Raw genomic sequence first — 22,808 nt, forward strand, 5'->3', positions numbered from 1 at the left:
GGTGGTTCATTCCACTGTGGCAACCCCTGATGGATAAAGGGACCTAGCCGAAGGAAAATGAATGAAGTTATAAACTTTGTAGCTTTAACAAAGATTAATTGTATTTTTTAATGCAACAAAGACTATACACTGTTATTTTTCGTATGATTACATTGTTATTTTACATTTGAACCCTTTTACGTTTAGATTATCCATAAAGCAGCGTCTGTTTCATTAGCATCTTTGTTCTGCTGTGTTCATTTAGGCTTATAACTTGTTGATTAAACTTTATAATAAACACACTCCCTACCAAATGATCACCGTGTAAAATTATGAACTATGAGGATGTCTTTCCATGTAGAGTTATTTGAATGTAGATTAATATGGCAATATATTTAGCAGAAAAACAAATCATTGCAATGTCAGTTTTTTCCAATATCATGCAGCTCTAGTCCCAAACTTTTATTCTGTTGAACAATCAAAGAAGATATTTTGAAGAAAGCTGCAAACCGGTAACCATTGACTTACATAGTAAGACAAAAACAAGTACTATGGAAGTCAATGGTTACAGGTTTTCAGCTTTCTTCAAAATATCTTCTTATTTGTTTAACAGAATAAAGAAACTCGTATAAGTTAGGAACAAATAGAAGACAGAATTTTCAGTTTTAGATGAACTATACTTTATAAAATGCTTACTATGTGTACTTTTTTGTCAAAGAACGATATGCTAACTTCACTAACATTGATTTCAATATAATTGTTTTAAGTCATGAAGTTTTTACATAACAAGTCATGTTTTTTTCCAATTTGCATTTCCACGAGTACCCTAGAAAGGGTTTTATATATATATATATATGTATGAACTAATGAAAATGATATATTTAAAGCTTTGAGTTCCTTTATTCTGTTATCTTTATTCTTCACAAAAAGAAGATATTTTGAAGAAAGCTGCAAACCGGTAACCATTGACTTGCATAGTTGTAAAAACAACCACTTTGTAAGCCAATGGTTACAGGTTTTCAGCATTCTTCAAAGTATTTTCTTATGTGTTAAACAGAATAAGGAAACTCGCATACGTTTGGAACAAGTTCATGTGAATAAATGATGACAGAAATTACAGTTTTAGATGAACTATTTCTTTAACTTTATAAAGCACTTACTACATGTACTTTTTGTCAGGCGAAAAACCACATGCTAACATTTTTCACTAACATTTATTTCAATATAATTTTTAAGTCAATTAATTTTTAATAAGTCATGCGTTTTTTTTATTTTTATTTTGAGTGCCCTAGAAAGGGTTAAAAATAAATATAATGTAAATGTATTTTATTTCATGAATCAGAATTATATATTCAAACCTTTGAGTTCCTGTATTGTTATCTTTTTTCCTTACATTAACTTTTTTTGTCTTTACTCTGTTTTCATCTTCACAAAAAGAAGAAATTTTGAAGAAAACTGCAAACCGGTAACCACTGTCACATTGTAGGAAAAAACAATACTATTGGAGTCAATGGGTGCAGGTTTTCAGCATTCTTCAAAGTATCTTATATGTTCAACAGAATAAAGAAACTTGTGGAAGTTTTGAACAAGTAAATGTGAATAAATGATGACAGAATTTACAGTTTTAGATGAACTAATGCTTTAGCTTTATAAAACGATTACTACATGTACTTTTTATCAGGTGAAGAACCATTTGGTAACTTCACTGACATTGATTTTAATATAATTGTTTGAAGTCATGCGTTTTTTACAATTTGTATTTCTACGAGTGCCCTAGAAGGGGTTAAATATATACATACACACACACACACACACACACACACACACACATATATATATATATATATATATATATATATATATATATATATATATATATATATATATATATATATATATATATATATATATAGATAGATAGATAGATAGATAGATAGATAGATAGATAGATAGATAGATAGATAGATAGATAGATAGATAGATAGATAGATAGATAGATAGATAGATAGATAGAAATATATATCTATATATATATAGATATATATATATCTATACCTATATATATATATATTATATATATATATAGTGATATCTATATCTATATATATAGATATATATATAGATATATATAATATATAAAATATTTTATTTCATGAAGGAAAAGGATATATTTAAACGCTTCACGTTTTATAATCATTTGAAGTAAGCTCAGCTCATGCTACCGTGACTCCATCCATTGTTCCAGTAGTTGTCATGGATTAACCTGCTGTGCTTGTCTTCATCAGAAACATTAGATCATGATGTCTTTAATAGGTGCCCAAATTAGTGTGACAATGCCAGGGTAATTCCGTCAGGGTGAGGTGTCAAGGTAATGCTTGTGGGTTTATGTTTGCGCTCGATGCCTTGTTGTTACTCATGTTCTGATCGTTTGTGTGCATGTCTGTGTGTTTGTACCTTATATTCATTACCAAATGTCCCCACAAGTGAAGAAATGCCAGTAAATTTGACCTTTTGGGGGCCTTTTTTTTTTACAGGGGATGGGAAGCAAATGTCGTGGCGCTGAATGCACCTGGTTATTAATGCATATAGATATGTTCATAAAGAGTTATGTTATACACTGAATAAATGTAGACATGCTGTTTTGAGCTCTTTGTGCTGGTTATTATACCCTGGATTACATTTCAGCAGAGAACAGGTAGCACTTCCAGCATATTCAGATTTTCTATTCAAACTAATTTTTTATTGATTTTAATTGATTTTGTCAATCAATAACTGATTGGGATGGAATACTGATACATTTATTGATCTTAGCACAAGCAGAGTGAGTTAACATTTTGGTTAGAATGATGACAAACATTTTTAATATGTATTTTTCTATAATTGAATTGGTCACACACACAAAAAGAAACAATAACACAATGTAAGGAGGGTTAGATTTGATTTCAGAGTGCGTTCAGCAATGTAAAGTCAACAGTAGATGCAACACCTTTTATGGTAATTGTGTGGTTTCAGTCATGAATCACCAGCCTGACATTATTGTAGTTATCATTATTAATAATATATATTTTGAGGAGTAATAATAGTTATCATGAACACTGGTTTGTGTTCAGGAATTTTGATGACAGGGTTTGACCGAAGTCAGAATCTTAACAGCTGGATTCCTTCGCAATCACAAAGTTGATGTTGAATTACATTTGAATGGCCAAACACCTCAGAATTCAGTCGTAAAGACAGAAGAGAAATTTACTGATTCAGTTGAACTCTCTGATTGATTTTGTGTTATTTGAATCATTTAACAAAGCATAACATAACTGATTGCATAACAAATTATTCATTCATTTTATTTTCGGGTTAGTCCCTTTATTAATTAGGAGTCACCACAGCGCCTCGAACCAGCGACCTTCTTGCTGTGAGGCAACAGTGCTACCCAATGCGCCATCGTGCTGCCCTGCATAACAAATTAATTATTATCAAATTTTCGCAACACAGGTTTATTGGAAATACATGCTTCAGCCGACATAACATACTTTAACAAATGTTTGACTGCAGTTTCTAGGTAACACACTAGACAGCAGTATGACACCAGTTCCTTTTCACACTAATGATATTTACAGGGACACATTATTGACGAATAAAGGGTTATTTTCATGCAGTTCTTTTGCACAACATCAACTAAATACCACAAAACAACGTAACAGTGTTTATAATTTGTAATCAAATACATTTGCTTCATCTATCGATCTCCATATGGACTACTTTTCTGCCGTGCACGGAAGTTCACTTTGTGCGATGTTGCACATGAGTTCCACGTTTTTAGATGGCGTGTCAAGATAAAACGGTTTCAGCTTTTACACGCAGTGGCGTTCATTCAACACAGGCTCATTGTGAAAACGTAGCCCTGCGGACGTTTCTGGAGACAGCGAATTACATAGGCGGAGGTACGTATGGCTGCATTTAATTTTTTTAAACAAACACTACGGGGCGGTGTGATGGCGTTCCTTTTCGCGCTTACCAGCTGATCGCTTACCTCCTTATGGAGGGCATTCCGGCTGCAATCAGTTTGTCCCGTTATTGCGCCACGTCCGTCGGCGGATTTGAGATGCAGAGAGGAGTTGACCACGAAGATGGGGGTTCGAGTCCGGTGAAGAGCGGTTCCTGAAAGCAGGCAAGACAAAAACAGAATCCAAAATATAAAACAAACAAGTGAATAGCAGGGTGAGGATGTGGTAAAAAAAAAAGTCGAGGGCTTTTATTTTTTTGGATTGCTTTTGAAACGTGTTGGTTGGGTTTAGGGAAGTGGGTGTACAGGTCAGTTGATAAAATTGGTTGGGTTTAGGGAAGGGGGAGGGTGGGTCAGCCGATCGTTCGCTCAGTCAGTCAGAAAGTCTGTCCAAAAGTGAGTCGACAGCGGCCTCTGGTGGGTTTAGGTGAGAACAGCAGGAGCGAATGGCACTCACGAGGGAAATTTGAGATCTCGAAAAGCATACACGGCGACCTCTGGCGGATTCGCGAAAACAAAAACTGCAGACAAACGTGTCACCGGGACGTATTTCGCCGTCTCCAGAAACGTCCGTGGAGGTATGTTTTCAGAATGAGCCTGGGTTGCGTTCATTACTGTGAGTTCCAGAGCAGTGGACCAATTAGAAGAACCAAAAGGTGGGACAAGGGTTGTGGGTTCTGTTTACTGTAGCAAGTTGTCATGACAAGCGAGCGCTGCATCTTGCGTTTTCAGAAGCAAAGATGTGTTCTTTATGGTCTTTTCTGTCTTACTCCAATGATTGCACATCTGGACTGACTGTGTTCGTTGTGGAAGTGCATGAACCGAACCATGACAATACAAATTCCATCACAGCCCTAGTACAAATGTGTTGTTTATGTCATTTTTACGACCAATGACCATGTACAGTGGGGGAAATAAGTATTGAACAAGTCATTTGCTTTCTCAGAAAACATATTTCTAAAGATGCTGCTAAGTTGAAATTTTAACTGAATGTTGGTAACAAGCAAAGAAATGCATACATGCAAAGAAAACAAAACTAATTAGTTTACAAGTTAAGTCATTTTTATTAGAATGAAATGCTACAGGGAAAAAGTATTGAACACATGAAGAAAGGGAGTTGTAGAAAGGCAGTGTAAGCCCAGACAGCAGCTGAAATCTCTCAGTAGTTATTCTGCCCTTCCTCAGTGTAAATGAATATCAGCTGCTTCAGTCCAACATCTACATTAGCAGGATGATGAAGATGAAACCAGGGTGGACATTTCAGCAAAACAATGATCCAAAACACAGCCAAGGAAACTCTCAAATGCTTTCAGAGAAAGTCAAGCTGTAGAATGGCCCAGCCAATCACCTGACTTGAACCCAATAGAAAATACAAAATAAAGATCAGATTTGATAGACGGAAAAAATGCACTGATTAGCATAGTGGCTTGGGACAAAAATATGATATATAAAGAAATATGAAGACATGTTCTTTGTAAATGCAGACTAATAGATTAACATTTTTGCTTTTGTGACAACATTCTCAGCAACACATTCGTGGCCTCAAATTATTTGTGAAGTGCTGTTGCAACGATGACCTATAAATCTTGTAATCTTTTTAATCTCCTAGTGTACAAAGCTATTCTTGTTATGGTGGTTTTTAGGAGACATTGCTCGCACATTACACATCTTTAGAGCACTCTGTGTTAGCCGTGTGTCATTGCCTGAGAATTTCCTGTGTTTGTAATGTAATACAGAATGTAAATGCATTTACAGAGATGCATCAAAAGTGTATTGAAAGGGATAGTTCACCCAAAAAATTCTGTCATTTACTCTCCCTTCACTTGTTCAAATCCTGTTTGAGTTTCTTCATTCTGTTAAACAAAAAAAGAAGATATTTTGAAGAAAGTTGGTTGAAAATTTGAGGCATAATAATGTCTCATGAAAAATGATAACAGTGTCGCGCTACCCGTCCCAAAGTGGGGGTTGCAGGATAAAGAGGGGTTGTCGCTTGGTGATTTCCAAAAATCAAATACATTTTATTTAACAATTAAAATTACCTTATATACATACATATATATATATACATGCATATGTATGTATATATATATATATATATACATATATATCTATAACCTACAGAAGATAAAAAATAGAAGTTAATATTTACATTAAATAACAACATGCAAATAAAAAGCCATGAATTTTTTAATTTTATTTATTTATTTCGATTAGATTGCGACCTTTGGGTTTTTATCTTAGATTATGGTTAGATTACCATATTTAATCCATAACCTACAAAATATTATAAATAGTAGTTAATATTTAGATTAAATAACAACATGCTAATAAAAAGCCATCCGTTTTATTTATTTATTTCGATTAGATTGCGACCCTTGGGTTTTACGTTAATTATGTTTTTTTATGTTAACCTACAGAAGATAAAAATAGTAGTTAGAAAAACAGCATGCAAGCAAATTCTTCATTCTGTTAAACAAAAAAGAAGATATTTTGAAGAAAGGTGGTTGAAAATTTGAGTCGATAATGGTGTCAAACTACCGTCCCCAAAGTGGGGGTTGGGGATTTTCAAAAATCCAATATATTTTATTAAACTATTAGAATTACCATATTTTATAACCTACAGAAGATTTAAAAAAACAACAACATGCAAATAAAAAACCATCCGTTTTTTACATTTTATTTATTTATTTATTTATTCATTAATTAATTTATTTCCATTGGATTGCGACCGCTGGGGTTTTTACGTTAGATTAACAACACAGCAGTAGCGTCCATTGCAGCAGATTGATTTTACGCCACCAGGTTAAACTTTGACACCCTTATGGCACTCGCATATATTAAAAATGAACACAAGCCATGACTAAACATGGAGAATGATCTCCAAGTGGCGTTCTCTGAAATTAAACCAAGAAAAGACTTGTGTAAACATAATTTCATTAGGTAAGGTTACTATTAAATTAAACAAATAATAAATGACTATAAAAGTATACAGTGGAGGAGATGAGAATTGAACACGTCACCATTTTTCTCAGAAAACATATTTCTAAAGGTGCTGTTGACTTGAAATTTTCCCTTGATGTTGACAACAACTTAAGAAAAATATATATGCAGAGAAAACAAAACTAGTTAGTTTACAAATGAAGTTATGCGTAATAAAATGAAATGACACAGGGAAAAAGTATTGAACACATGAAGGACAGGAGGTGTAAAAAGGCAGTGAAAGCCCAGACAGCAGCTGAAATCTCTCAGTAAAAAGCATTAAATAGGTTTCAGTAGTTCAGTGCTTTCTCCTTGTGTCATTCCATTTTTATTACACATAACTCATAACTTGTTTTATTTTTATGTTTGTATTGTTTTGGTTTTTACCAAAATCTGGTTCAACTCCTTGTCAACAGCTTCTTTAGAAATATTATTCCCAGGAAAGAAACATAACGTGTTCATGAATACCCCCCCCCCCCTATAAATATACATTTGTTAGACTATTAGACTATTTCATGTTGTCAGTATGCTCCTTTTTATATAGGCCTATTGGTATGTGTGCTCTATTGCACAACATTTGTATGTTTTTTGTGTTACGTTTGTAAAGTGCGGGTTGCAAGTTTCTGTAATTGTTATTTAGGGGAAAAGTTTGGGAACCCTTTCTTTACCGTACCAAACCAGAGTGCTCAGTAGAAATAAACATTAGATGGGGCAGCTCATTTTTATCATGTTAACCGGTGCCATGCTAGTGTCATGCATAAGATGCGACCAAAAATGTAACTTTATCAGGTGTGTGTTTTCATAGAAAAGCAGGGAATGCAAAAATATGCTAAACTAAACCTTAAACTGCCTCAGACTGTGTTCACTTTTACTGTGGAAATTGAAATCTGTTGTCTTTCATCAAAAAAAAAATATATTTTTGCAATATGATGGTGACACAATGTTTTATTTTTGGGTGGTCTTTCCTTTTAAGGAAATGCTGAATTTGCACAAATGTACCATCTATCCTTTGTGTTATGAATATACAATTGCTTCCTTATTTTAACCACAAATCTATGATTTTTTTTTTGCCTGAACACTTCAAATGTCTCTTTTACGAAACTTTATTTATTTATTATTTATTTGAAACTTTATTTATTCATACATTTAGTTCTTTTCCAGATCATGAATGCTAAAGAGCTGTGTAGAAAGAGTGAGTTTGTGTCTGTAGTATTCTCTCATCGCTCTTGTGCTGCTGCGTTTCCTCAGGAAGATCTGTGTGCACTGTAAGTGTGTTCGTGAGGAGCATGTGGTGCGCTCGGTGCCCGGCCAGCTGGAGAGAATGATGATGAAGCTGGTGTCCGACTTCCAGAGGCACTCCATATCGGACGACGACTCGGGCTGCGCCTCGGAGGAATACGCCTGGGTGCCGCCCGGGATCAAGCCTGAGCAGGTGACCAACAACAGTCTGTAGATACACTAACATATAATGATATAAGTTTGTAATATACAGCTGAAGTCAGAATTATTGGCCCTCTTAAATTATTAGCCCTCCTGTATATCCCCCCCCCCCCCAAACAGTTATAACGTTTAAGGGGGCAAACACTTTTTCACACAGGGCTATGGAGTATTGGATTATAATAAATAAAATCTTCATTTCAAAGCATGATGTGTTTTTCTTGTGTAACTCTGTTCTTGTGTGTGCAGGTTTATCAGTACTTCAGCTGTATTCCTGAGGACAAGGTTCCCTACGTCAACAGTCCAGGAGAGCGATATCGTATCAAGCAGCTTTTGCACCAGCTGCCAGCCCATGACAGTGAGGTGAAACTCCCCACGTCCTCACACTCATGTCTAAATGCTCTTCATGACAAATATAAATATGTATAAATATAAATTTAAGTTGTCACTATAATTTAAATTAAATATTTTCTTATCTTATCTTTTTATTTTTACTTTTTTATTTACTTATTTACTTATTTAGCTAGTGTATATATATATATATATATACAGCCTTATAATGTTAAAATGTCAGCAAAATCACCTGTTTTGTCATCATTTTAGACATTATGCTAGAGAATCAGTCAAACACTAGCGCTAAAGTCATGTTGAGGAAGTAGCAACGGTTTCTGCTATTCTGGCAGTCAGCTGCAGATGTGTATGAACGGCGGAAGAAAGTAGTTCCTCTTACAAAAGGATTTTTGAGACTCTCCGTGTTTGATTTTCTTTTTTACATACACTATTATGCTGTCGAACTGTTGTATAAATGCAATATCACACTCATGGCAGTGCAATACCGATGTATATCGTCACTAGTGGGACACTAAGGCACTCGGCCTGAAGCCTTGAGCCAACGCACGCCTCCCATCAGTGCTAATATACAGCATATATGTTTATAATTTTTTAATTTACCAGTTGTTATTTCATAATTGTCCTAATAATTATTTATTTTTTTATTTACTTATTTAACATTTGTTACTTTAAATTTCACTTCATTATTTATTTTTTACTTATTTACTAAAATAATGCTCACCAATATTAAAATACAAAAAAACAAAAAAACTAAATGATCAAAGTAGGTAATTTTTATGATATTTATTTGGCTCTTAATGGGCATTTAATAAAAAATATATGTTTAATTTAATTTAGTTTAATTAATTTAACTAACGATGTAACCCCACATTTAATGTGAAACATTTCAGCAAATTTGACCATCAATATTTGGTCAGAACATATCAGTGAACTTAAAAACAATGTCATGTTTGCATTGATGCTAACAGCTTTTGTAAATGTGTGTTTTCCAAAGCCTCAGTACTGCAACTCTCTGGATGAAGAAGAGAAGAAAGAGCTGCGGTTGTTCAGTCAGCAAAGGAAGAGGGAGAATCTGGGCCGGGGCATTGTCCGACTCTTCCCGGTCACTATGACTGGAGCCATCTGCCAACAGGTGAGAAACACAAGAATACCAGACTGTCAGCAAATCAGTCAAAAAGCTGCTTTTCAACTGACTGCATGCTTAACCAGGAAATCACAGTATACTGAGCTCAATAGCACACTTAATAGTATACACAGGGTGTCCGCGGAGCCTTAAAAAGTTTTAAATCCAATAAATATAAGGTCTTAAAGTCCTGTGAAGTGTGTATTTTTTTATTTGATGTTTGACGTAATCTCAACTGACATACAAAGAGAGGGCAGGATATAGAGTAGCTCCTCCCCTTTTAAACAACAGCCAATAGCGTTTTGTTTTATCAAAGCTCTGCCAGTGAGAGTGGTTGAGCTCAAGCGCATCAAATGAAAAGCAAATGAGAAGCATCTCGAAGGGGGAGGGGCATGTCAGATACTATAGAACATTTGATTGGTCAAGATTTGATGAGAAACTGAAGTATGAGGTGACGTGAAAAAACATTTAGACAGAACTGACAAGCTACAAGCTTTACATGTTTATATCTGTTTTATATTGTTGGAATATTTAATCAATTCCATGCGTGTTCAATAGAAAGGTCAGGAGAGGTTTTTCTTCAAAGTTAAAAATCTTAGTAACTTATTGGATACAAATGAATAATTCGATTCACAGAATTCTGTTATCCTCAATGCAATGCAAAAGTTACATTCAGGAGGTGCGCACCGTTTTCATTTCCTGACTTCAACTTATATAGGCAGCTGATATTAACAGGTGGAGTTTAGTGAAATTTGTCCAGTCCTCCATTGGCCGCACCCATACATACATCCTCTTTTTCTACTAATTCTTTGGACAACGTCAAAAAGCATAAGACTTCACAACTGCAAATTCTGTGTTGACAGGAAGTTTCGCCACAGAGCTCAAGTTAATTTTAGACAAGCTTCGTCTACTTCTGTAAAAATGCTTGATTAGTATGCAAAACAGATCACACTCGAGAAGAATTTCAGTTAATATATCACCTTTAAGCAATACAAAAAAAAAATTGTTTAATGAAAAGAAAAAGAGACAAAAATATGTTTAAAAAAATTCCTTTGTAATTCCTTTTTCCCAACAATATCTTCTAAACGTGGATTTTGTCATTGTTTTGTACCACACTAGCTTATAGATGTACTTGAAGACTAACATACTGATACTGACATCTAAATAACGTTATTTTAATTTCACTGGACCTTTAATTAGTCTTAAATCCATCTCTTAAAAATAAAATCCCAACCACCCGGTTTTGAAATCTGCTTAAATCTCTTCGTCTATCATCATGCAGAACAACACGGGCTGAACCAAAGCCCATTTATAGTCTTTTTACGTTATTAACGTTTGCTTGGATTTTGCTTACATAAACGGCATTTGTAGGGATTTCGCACTATAACAGCTTATAACAGCTGCATCAACCTGTACATTAACAAATGAAGTACTAGAGATGCACCAATCGACCAGCCACTAGAATCTGATTTTTTTTTTTTCGCATGCACAACTTTACCAGGGACCAGCGTGACCAGAGTGTTGTCATAGCAATGCCTGGAGACACTCACAGCCGCATATAACAGGTCATTAGTGCTGCTTCCTGAACTTTCCTGAACCTTTTGTTCTTTTTCTTTCAAGCTATTTTTAAAATGTTTAAATGTTTTTAAAAAGAAATTCTGGTAGACATCAGCCGTAATTGTTTAAAGAGAGAAAACAGCAGTCACGTTGAAGTTGTCGGCTGATTGAGTAAACAAAATCACTGCGAGCGTGCACGTGTGTTTGATGCAGAAGTAAAAAATCAGACTTTAGTCTCTTATATTTATCAGGGGTCGCCACAGCAGAATGAACCCTTAACTATTTTGGCATATATTTTATGCAGCGGATTCACTTGTAGTTGCAACCTAATACTGGGAAACACCCATACACTCACATTCACACACATACACTACGACCAATTGTATTGTATTCAATTCACCTATAGCACATGTCTTAGGACTGTGGGGGAAACCGGAGCACCCGGAGGAAGAACACGCAAACATGTTCACAGAACATCCGGGGAGAGCATGCAAACTCCACACAGAAATGCCAACTGGCCCAGCTAGGACTCAAACCAGTGACCTTGTTGTTGTGAGGCGACAGTGTTAACCACCCATCTTTTACTATAATTAACAGCAGGGGCGTAGCAACCCGGGGAACGGGGGATACGTCCCATTCACTTTTAGGGACAGACCATTTAGATTATTAATTAAATGAACGTAAATTTTTGGATCTTATACAGCTGTCCCCGCACTTTTAAAATGTCCGCTATGCCCCTGATTAACAGTGTTAAGTATGGTCATTAGTTGTGTGTGCTTATTTATTTATTTTTTTAAATTTTATACTATAAAATTGGTCTTAAACTTCATTTTCTATGGTATTAAAAAAGTCTTAAACATAGCTCTTGGAAACCTGCAGATATCCTGATACACTTATCACAGCAATAATAATAGCAAGTATGGAGTGTTCGGAAAACTACTTGAGCTGAAGAGGCACTCGTCTGGCTTCAGGAAACTCAATCCAAACTCCAGATATCATTTGTACTAGATAAAAGTGCATACTTTCCATAAACCGCTGCCATATTTCAACACCCATAATGCACTGCAGCTGACGAATGGCTGCCAGCAGGGTGTGACTGGCGGTTTGTGTCTCGTCGAGTTGATTTATGTGAATGCCTAAATGTACAGAGACGTAGCACAGTTAGTATGCTATTTTTTTTTTTTACATTTTTCTACATGCCATGTTTTTAATTTGGTCTTTATTATAGTTGTTTATGATGAAGGTGTGGCTCTGCTGGAGAACAAGATGTTAAGATGTAGCTAAAGGGTGGTAGACTTGTGGTGAAGAAGATTTACCACTTCACTTGTGGTAAAATCACTGCAAACCTTAGTGATATTAAATGCTTAATTCATCTATTGATGACAGAAATCATACACTGTGTTGTCCCAACACAAATTAACTTAATCGTTTTTACAAAGTGGATTCAATATAAAACATTTAGGTTGTCCCAAAAACTACTTAAACAGTTAACGAAAACTTAAGAATTGTGTTGTTTCAACTCATTTTAAATAAGTATTTCGAGCAGGCAGCAAAAGTCATTTTTTGAGTATATCTGATTTATTTCAGATTTATTTATTTATTTATTTATTTATTTGTTTATATGTATTTATTTATTTTGTATCAAGTCTTATTGAAATATGAAGTTGCTATTGCAGTTATTGTTATTACTAATGCTGTCAAAAAATTAATCACGATTTAAAATATTATTTAAAATAAAGGTTAGTATTTAAAATAAAAAAAATAAAGTAAAAGCATTTAAAATAAAAGTTAGTAGTTTGTGTGTATAAATATATTCATGACTATATTGTAGAAAATATTTATATATATATATATATATATATATATATATATATATATATATATATATATATATATATATATATAAGACACTTCTATACAGCTTAAAGTGACATTTAAAGGCTTAACTAGGTTAATTAGGTTAACTAGGCAGGTTAGGGGAATTAGGCAAGTTATTGTATAACGATGATTTGTTCTGTATGGGGCTAATAATTCGACTTCAACTGTAAATAAATATGATGTTACAGTTGTCATATGGGATTTCCTCATGGATTTCATTAAAAGGATAATTCACCCAAATATAAAATTTACATACTATTTACTCACACTCAAATATTTCCTTATTCTGGTGAACACTAAAGAAGAAAAGAAAGCTGAAAATCTGTTACTATTAACTTCCATAGTAGGAAAAACAAATACTATAGATGTAATGGTTACAGGTTTCCAACATTTTTCAAAATATCTTCTTTTGTGTTTAACAGAGGAAAGAAACTAAAGATTTAAAACATGTAGAGTGAGTAAATGAAGACAGAATGCTCATTTTTTCCCCTTTAGATGCAGATTTTTTTCCAGTTTGTAATCATGAGTTTGTAAATGCTTTTCTCACACCCACTGTTTTGCTGTCAGTGTGGCAGGCAGATCTGTGGCGGAGACATCGCTGTGTTTGCGTCGCGAGCAGGTCATGGCTCCTGCTGGCATCCGCAGTGTTTCCAGTGCGCCTCCTGTAATGAGCTGCTGGTCGACCTCATTTACTTCTACCAGGATGGACACATCTACTGCGGACGGCACCACGCAGAACGCATCAAACCCCGCTGCCAGGCCTGCGACGAGGTGAACGCTTCACTGCAGCTCATTTATTTCACCCAGTTTAATGTTTAGTGTCACATGCACCACTGGTCAGATGTTATAATTCATTAAAGTGACATGAACTCAACACAAGCTCATTAGAAATGAGTGCTTCAGCCTATATTTTTAAAACCTGCAAACAAGTAACATACATTTGACTGCAGTTTATATGTAAAATGAACACTAGGGGGCAGCTACTTTTGCTTCCTTTTCACATTAATGATATTTACAGGGACATAATATTGACGAATAAAGGATTATTCTCATGCAGTTCTTTACACAACACTAAATAAATACCACAAAAATAACCTAGCAGTGTCTATGATTTGTAATGGGATACATTTGCCTTTTATTATATCTCCATATGGACAACTTTTCTTGTGTGGTCAGTTTACTTTGTACGATGTTGAACTTGTGAGTGCTCAGGTTCAAGTCTAGTGAAGCATGGTTCAAAAAAAGAGAAAAAAAAGCAATGTTAAATCAATGTAAAACTATATTGCAGTGTGCTTTTCTCTTTGAAAACACTATTGGTTGGGTTTAAGGAACAGTTTATTATAGTGGTTCCCAAGGTGATCTGTACAACAGGCCGGAACGTACAACAAAATGTACACTAAGTATTTCAGATTCGCAAAAATGTAAACAGTGCCCTCTAGTGGATTTGTCATCTGAAACATCAGCACATGTTATGTTTCGCAGTAATATAGACTGAGGCAAGTTTTTCAAATGAGCCTGGAACTACCTATTTTTTATTACTTTTTACTCTTCGCCACTTAAATTGTCATCAAGATTGCTACATTTAAAAAATGTGTGGATTATAGATTGACCACTATATAAATGCCCACTGGTCTGTTTGGCTAAACGTTGGAATATTTAAAATGTTGAAAACTTGTTAAGAACAGCTGTGCACATACTCACCAGCCACTTTATTAGGTACACTTGTACAACTGCACGTTAATGCATATTTCAAATCAGCCAATCACATCGCAGCAACTCAGTGCATTTAGGCATGAAGACATGGTCAAGACGATCTGCTGCAGTTCAAACCGAGCATCAGAATGGGGAAGAAAGGTGATTTAAGTGACTTTGAACGTGGCATGATTGTTGGTGCTAGACGGTCTGGTCTGAGTATTTCAGAAACTGCTGATCTACTGGAATTTTCACGCACAACCATCTCTAGGGTTTACAGAGTATGTTCTGAAAAAGAGGAAATATCCAGTGAGCGGCAGTTCTGTGGGTGCAAATGCCTTGTTGATGCCAGAGGTCAAAGGAGAATGGCCAGACTGGTTCGAGCTGATAGAATGGAAACTGTAACTCAAATAACCACTCGTTACAAAGAGGTCTGCAGAAGAGCATCTCTGAACACGTCCAACCTTAAGGCAGATGGTCTACAGCAGCAGAAGACCACACCAGGTGCCACTCCTGTCAGCTAAGAACAGGAAACTGAGGCTACAATTCGCACAGGCTCACCAAAGTTGGACAATAAAAGATTGGAAAAACGTTGTCTGGTCTGATGAGTCTCGATTTCTGCTGCGACATTCGGATGGTCGGGTCAGAATTTGGCATCGACAGCATGGATCTATCTTGCCTTGTATCAACATTTCAGGCTGGTGGTGGTGGTGTAATGGTGTGGGTTTTTTGGCACACTTTGGGCTCATTAGTACCAACTGAGCATTGTTGCTGACTAGGTCCATCCCTTTATGACCGCAGTGTACCCATCTTCTGATGGCTACTTCCAGCAGGATAACGTGCCATCTCATAAAGAGCGAATCATCTGACTGGTTTCTTGAACATGACAATGAGTTCACTGTACTCAAATGGCCTCCACAGTCACCAGTTCTCAATCCAATAGAGCACCTTTGGGATGTGGTGGAACGGGAGAACTTTATTGTTTGATCATTTGTTAACTTTTTTCCAACAACAAAAAAATTGACCAGAAGTGTAAACACTGTGGAAAAATGCTGGCTTTCACACAATTCATTCTTGTTGTCCCAATACAAATTTGACTGACTTAACTTAAACATTTAATTTAAGTGGATTCAACAGAAAACAATAAGAATTGCGTTGTTTCAACTCATTTTAAATAAGTAGTTTGAACAAGCAGCAAAGTAATTTTTTGAGTGAATTGCTGTAGCAATGACATTCTAATTAAATCAGTGCCTATTTACACAAAGATTCCATACTATCCTATTTACTTGACTAAAATTGACTGCATCATTTTTTGAGTATGTTCAAACAGCAAACAGTAGAAGGCCACATAATTTAACGTGTGATGTTGTTGATCAGATCATCTTTGCGGACGAGTGTACGGAGGCGGAGGGTAGGCACTGGCACATGAAGCATTTCTGCTGTTTCGAGTGTGAGGCAGCACTGGGCGGCCAGCGCTACATCATGAGAGAGAGTCGACCGTACTGCTGCCGCTGCTATGAGTCTCTGTATGCTGAATACTGCGACACCTGCGGAGAACATATCGGTGAGTGCACGAATACATGGAGATTCTCTGTTAAATGTGACTGAAGAACTAAAATACACTACCTGGACTAAAAAAAGAAAAAGATCTAGTGGTAGACTATTATGGCGTGTGTCCACCGAAGTGTTTTTGCGCAGCAGAATTGCGAGCGCTGTTTTAAAATTGCTAAGTTGTGAGCGTTTTGGCAGTGCATTTGCTGTGATACAGATACAGCGCTCAGCATATATGAGTACACCCAGGGGCGTTGTCAGACATAAAGCTCTACTGGGGCACGTCCCCCCTTAAATAAAAAATAAATAAATAAATAAATAAACAAAAATAAATAAATTAATTAAATTAAATTAAAAAAATATATATATATATGCACAAAAAATATTTATTATAAGTAAATAAAAGTATTATTGCTATTATACAATTATTATTCTAAATAATTAATCCTAAAAATGACACTGGAAAATAATCATTTAAAAAATCTTTTGCATAAATATTAATTTCATTTGAATGAATTTATATAGACAATTCTATTGAATACAAAAAAGATGTTTTGTAGAATTATCTGTTGTTTTAGACTGGCAGAGAATTAGCTTTATTAATTTTACCTCCCTGACTCGTCACTTGCTTCATACAAAAAATCTATGAGAAAGCATGCATAGTTAAGATCACCATTATTTTATTTAAACTTTAGTTTTGTCGACTGTGTGCCGACACCTCAGCATAAAAGACTGTTAATGCCGGTTTTGCGACGCGTGAGCAGCGGGTGTTTTTTGGCATGCGTGTTAACAACAGGGACTGCGTCTAGCAGGAGGGTTGTGTGAGACGCGCGGGTTTGGTTTTTTCACATGCAGAGATCCGTCAGTTTGCGTTTTGATTAAACTACATTGCTTTCACCAGCGTTGATTGTTGAATATAGAGAGAAACGTCTTTATTTCGGAATTACCACTCTTAATAAATACACTTGTCTATGAAGTAAAGGGGGCACGTGCCCCAGTAAATTGGCTCTAGCAACGCCCCTGAGTACACCCCTCACAAATCTCTCATTTTAGTTCTTCTAAAAGGAAGCTTTACAATATTGTATTTGTGCATAAACATTAGATTAGTAAGTACTGAAGCCAAATCTGGAGCTTATCTAACAAAGTATGATAACGGTCCAAAATGAATACACCCAAATTTATATTCATTCATTCATTTTCTTTTCGGCTTAGTCTCTTTATTAATCTGGGGTCGCCAAAGCCGAATGAACCACCAACTTATCCAGCACGTTTTATGTAGCGGATGCCCCTCCAGCCGCAACCCATCTCTGGGAAACATCCACACACACTCATTCACACACATACACTACGGACAATTTAGCCTACCCAATTCACCTGTACAGCATGTCTTTGGACTGTGGGGGAGAACATGCAGGAAGAACATGCAAAAACCGAGACTCGAACCAGCAACCTTCTTGCTGTGATGTGACAGCACTAACTACTGCGCCACTGCGTTGCCCCCATTTATAGGTTATGGAAAAATATGAAATAAAAAAATATAAAAGAGCAAAATTCAAGAGAGACAAAAAATTCCTGAAATTTTGTTGAAATTTTGAAGTTTGTAATATTTTGCATGAATTCAAATGTATTTTCTGTTTCTAAAGATGTTCGGAACAAACCATCACAAATAAAGGAGTAGGGGTGAAATCTTAAAATGTACACAACTAATCATATCAACATAGCCGCTGAACGCCACTTTCGCCAAAAATGAACTAATGACACTGAGCGAATGCTTTAGGCATGTAGTACATGTTCAACAAATATTTTTGCTTCAAATCATCTAAATCTACTTGACTTTGACAGCAAAAACCGATATGTCCCGAGAACCAATCAGAAGGCGCACTGATACGCCGGCTGTTTTATTCTGCTTTCGATCTAGATTTTAAAATATGGAGTTCTGTGAATTGGATCAGCATGTCAGTGAATGGCAAATGAAAGCGTCCCTTACCTTAAAACTCTGTGCATTAAGAAAAAGAAAACACATTGTAGTGTAGCATGCATCCATAACGTTTTTTTTTGCGCAGCAACGTTACTTTAAATAATTCTGATTTACTAAACATTAAACGGCAACACCGTTTCACGAAAGACGAAGTTAAGATGCCATTCATTTATCCCACATGGATACTATGAGGAAAAACAAGGGATGAAAAACAGACCAATACCTTGAGTATGGTGAGAATGAATGAAAAACAGCTTCTAAAAGTGTCTGAGAGGCATCTCCTATTTGCCCAGTCGGCCCACCTTGTGTTCTATTAGCTAATGTAAGCTATTTTTAAAAGATAAATATAATGTTTAAAACTATACATTATTTATATTACTTCATATATGTCTGATAAGCTTGTTTACATTGCTCTACCTACATTAAATCTAAATCCTAAATATCAGAAATTAACCATTGTCAATTTATTTTTATGTTATTGATTAATGCACTTACTTGACAGATTTCATTCATTCATTCATTCCTTTTGGTTTATCAGGGGTTACCACAGCGGAATGAACCGTCACTTACTTGACAGATTTATGTATTTTTAATTTTAGGTGTTTTATGTTTGGTAAAATTATTTCTAATTGCATCTTTAGCGATGTTTAACTAATTACCCTGTCTTCTCCCAATAGGTGGATTTAGAGGTTTTTGCAAAAAAGCACAAGTGGATTTAGCTGGTTTTGACGCAAAAGAAAATCTACCTTGTTAAAAACCAAAGAATCGTCTAAAGTGACATTTATAAAAAAAGTTATTTTATTTACTAGCTAATAACCTTTCATTATCTATGAAATGAAACTACTGAACCTAATCAGAGGAGCCAGGTAGAAAATGCTCATTTACAAGAAAAGAGGTCTGATGGATTTGGAGGGTTTTGCATCTGAACTCTTCTTATGCAAACTGTACATGTATTTAAGCACTATTAATTAATTGTGTTAAATCAAATTTTGGCTTTTACAATATGTTTTTGGAATAATAATAATTCTTTTTTTTATCATGTCATTTAATTATGTATCAATAATATAAATCAATTAATTATTGCTCTAATCCTAAAAATAAAGTTATAAAAGGTGACCACTTTATTAGAACCACGAATGCATTTTCCAGCCAACCTTTCCATGACCAAATGCTCTAATGCTAAATTCAACCAATAGTCAATATTTAAAAAATGTTTAGTTTTCCAATGTAGAAGAATAGATTTTTTTTTCCTAAAATATAAGTTAAATGGGGTGACACTGTGCCTCAGTGGTTAGCACTGTCACCTCACAGCAAGAAGATTGCTGGTTCGAGTCCCGGCTGGGTCAGTTAGCATTTCTGTGTGGGTTTCCTCCGGGTGCTCGGGTTTCCCCCACAGTCCAAAGACATGCGCTATAGGTGAATTAAATAAGCTAAACTGGCTATAGTGTATGAGTTCGAATGTGAGTGTGTATGGGTGTTTCTCAGTGCTGGGTTGTGTCTGGATAAGCATCCGCTGCATAAAACATATGCCGGAATAGTTGTAGGTTCATTCCGCTGTGGCACCTGCTGATAAATAAGGGACTAAGCCGAAGGAAAATTAATGAATGAATGAATCAAAAACAACAACCTTAATATTAAAGCTGCCATATGCGCTGCATGTTTATCCACTGGAACATTTGAGATTATATAATATGCCACGCCGGGAAACATGTGATGAAGTAATGATATAAAGTACAGTTCAAAAGTTTGGGATCAGCAAGGAAGATTAAATGGAGAGTGACAGGAAAGACTCTTACATCACATAAAATTCTGTTGCAAATAAATGCTGTTCTTTCCAATTTTATATTGAAAATGCTTTGTAGTATCCACAAAAAAAACTGAGCACCCGGTGGAAACCCACATCAGCATGTGGAGAACTTGCAAACTCTACACAGAAATGCCAACTGACCCAGCCGGGACTTGAACCAGCAACCTTTTTGCCCCGAGGTGACCATGCTAACCACTGAGCCACTGTGTCACCCTGCAAACTACATGAATATGATGTTTCATATTTCTCATATTTCATATTACCTATTTCTCTACTCATATAGAAAGCATTTGTTGTGTTTGCTGGGCTTCTCTATCAACCCATTTCCTTGGGTTGTTTTTCTGGTCTGGAGCTCTGGTGGAAGTGATTTTGTGTGTCAGTTGCAGCTTTGCTCCAGATGTGCTGCACTGAGCTCGACTCACATTCCTGTCAATGATGGCAGTGAAAAGCCCAGTAATTACTGAAAAATGCTGCACTTCCTGATGGAGATGTTCCATGATTGAAGGGCTTGTCCTGTGTTTTATTTCACGCTGTGTGTGTGTGTGTGTGTGTGTGCTTTATCTCACTCTCTCTCTCTCTCTCTCTCTCTCTCTATGTGCAGGCATAGACCAGGGTCAGATGACGTATGAGGGCCAGCACTGGCATGCGTCTGAGCAGTGTTTCTGCTGCGCCTGCTGCCGGCTCCCTCTGCTGGGCCGGCCGTTCCTACCACGCGGAGGACTCATCTTCTGTTCCCGCTCCTGCTCGCTCGGGGATGACCCGGAAAACTCAGACTCCTGTGATTCGGCCCTGCAGAGCAAATCACCAACACACAAACCGCTTCAGAGTCAGCAGCGCAGCTCCACATCACGGCCACAGGGGGGCAGCAGCGACATCAGCATTCAGAGGACACCAACAGCTAATGGAGGACCGTTTACACCCCAGAGCAAAGGTGCACTTTATTATTATGCTTCATCTTTTTTAACCTTCATTATTTATGGTGCTTGCTTCACACATATGCAATAGTTTCTAATTTGTTAACAATGTAATTTATGTAAATTAGGAAGCATGTTTATAAAATGTGTAGTTATAAGTAATAAATAAGTATAGGTGAATAATAAATAAGTATAATGGTAATATTTGTTGTATTTACTTTTATGTTGACTTTGATGTAAAGAAAAGGTCTTTTCTGTTTCTCATTAATCTCAGTGGGGATTTAAACGCAATTAAGCATGTTTTCTCTCCAGATTTTTGTTACTGTATTTTTAAATATTTTTTAAAAGTTAAATATAATAGCAAGTATTAATACTTATTGATTAGGTCCCAATTTCCTCTGGAGAATATCTTATTCTTTTACTTCCTGGAATACATATATATATGAGCAATATCACAATATCACATGAGTAGCAGTGCGATGTGGCTGTATACCAGCACTGGTGGGAGACGTACATTGGCTCGAGGCGGCAGACCAAGTGACTTACTGTTCCACCAGTGACAATATACATCCATATTGCACTGCTAGTCGTGTGATATTGTTTTTATACAACAGTTCAACGGCACAATCGTGTATATAAAATGAAAATCAAACACGGAGAGTGGTTCTTACACTTTTTTTAAGAGGAACTACTTTCTTCCACCGTCCACACACATCTGCAGCTGACCGCCAGAATAGCAGAAACTGCTGCTCATTCACCAATGTCACTTTAGAGCTAGTGTTTGAATGCTTCTCTAGTGTAATGTCTAAAATAATGACAAAACAGGTGATTTTGCTGACATTTTAAGATTATAAGGCTGAACGGCATAAATTGCCATCAGTCTACAGAGATTTCCCAGTTTTCTCTTGCAATCGGGATTCCACAATAATTAATCCGGAAAAAGCCAAAGCAAACTCTAGCAGATTACTATGATATAAATACAGCACTACAACATACAAATGAAAGAGATGGACTTGTTGTTTACCTGTTCTGTAATGATTTCTTCAGCTGTAGTTTGAAACTAACGCTGAGAAAAGGCTGTTGTCTCCTCTAAGGACTTCTTATTTGGTCTCTGTCTCCATCTTGTGGTGGAACATCAACTGTCTTTGTTCTGCGTCTTTATGAAGATTTAAAATAGGCACTATCCATATAAATAAACCATATAGTTGCAATCTAAACAACTACATTCTCACCTAAAAAAGCCTCAAAAGTACATTATGCTGTTCAGCAGCTGCAATATTTGTACTGAGTAAGATCTGTAGTGAGCTTATTGATCTGCTGTCACTCTACGTAGGTGGAGTAATACAGAAGGGTGAAGAGTGCTGATATTGCAGAATATTGCACGGCTATCAGCCAATCAAATTTGAGAACCAGACAGAACTGTTAGTTAGGACTTTATAGGACTGACAAAACTGTTGCTAACGTCAATATTATTAGCCCCTTTAGAATTATGTTTTTTTTTCCTGCTACTGAAAACAAACCACTGTTGTCCAAAAACTTGCTTAATCAACCTAACTAACTGA

General features: G+C 35.9%; 1 protein-coding gene across 1 annotated transcript in view; it reads left to right on the forward strand.

The window, feature by feature from the left end:
- The window catches only part of prickle3 (prickle homolog 3), a 72,306-nt gene that overhangs the window by 44,415 nt on the left and 5,083 nt on the right, over positions 1-22,808 (forward strand). The window contains exons 3-8 of the mRNA XM_056463067.1: positions 8,207-8,390; positions 8,645-8,758; positions 9,741-9,878; positions 13,872-14,075; positions 16,374-16,560; positions 20,934-21,263. Of these exons, the coding sequence (XP_056319042.1) occupies positions 8,207-8,390; positions 8,645-8,758; positions 9,741-9,878; positions 13,872-14,075; positions 16,374-16,560; positions 20,934-21,263 (1,157 nt within the window). The remainder of the gene's footprint in view (positions 1-8,206; positions 8,391-8,644; positions 8,759-9,740; positions 9,879-13,871; positions 14,076-16,373; positions 16,561-20,933; positions 21,264-22,808) is intronic.

The sequence above is a fragment of the Danio aesculapii genome, chromosome 8, assembly GCF_903798145.1.
Source record: "Danio aesculapii chromosome 8, fDanAes4.1, whole genome shotgun sequence".
Classification (NCBI taxonomy): Eukaryota; Metazoa; Chordata; class Actinopteri; order Cypriniformes; family Danionidae; genus Danio; species Danio aesculapii.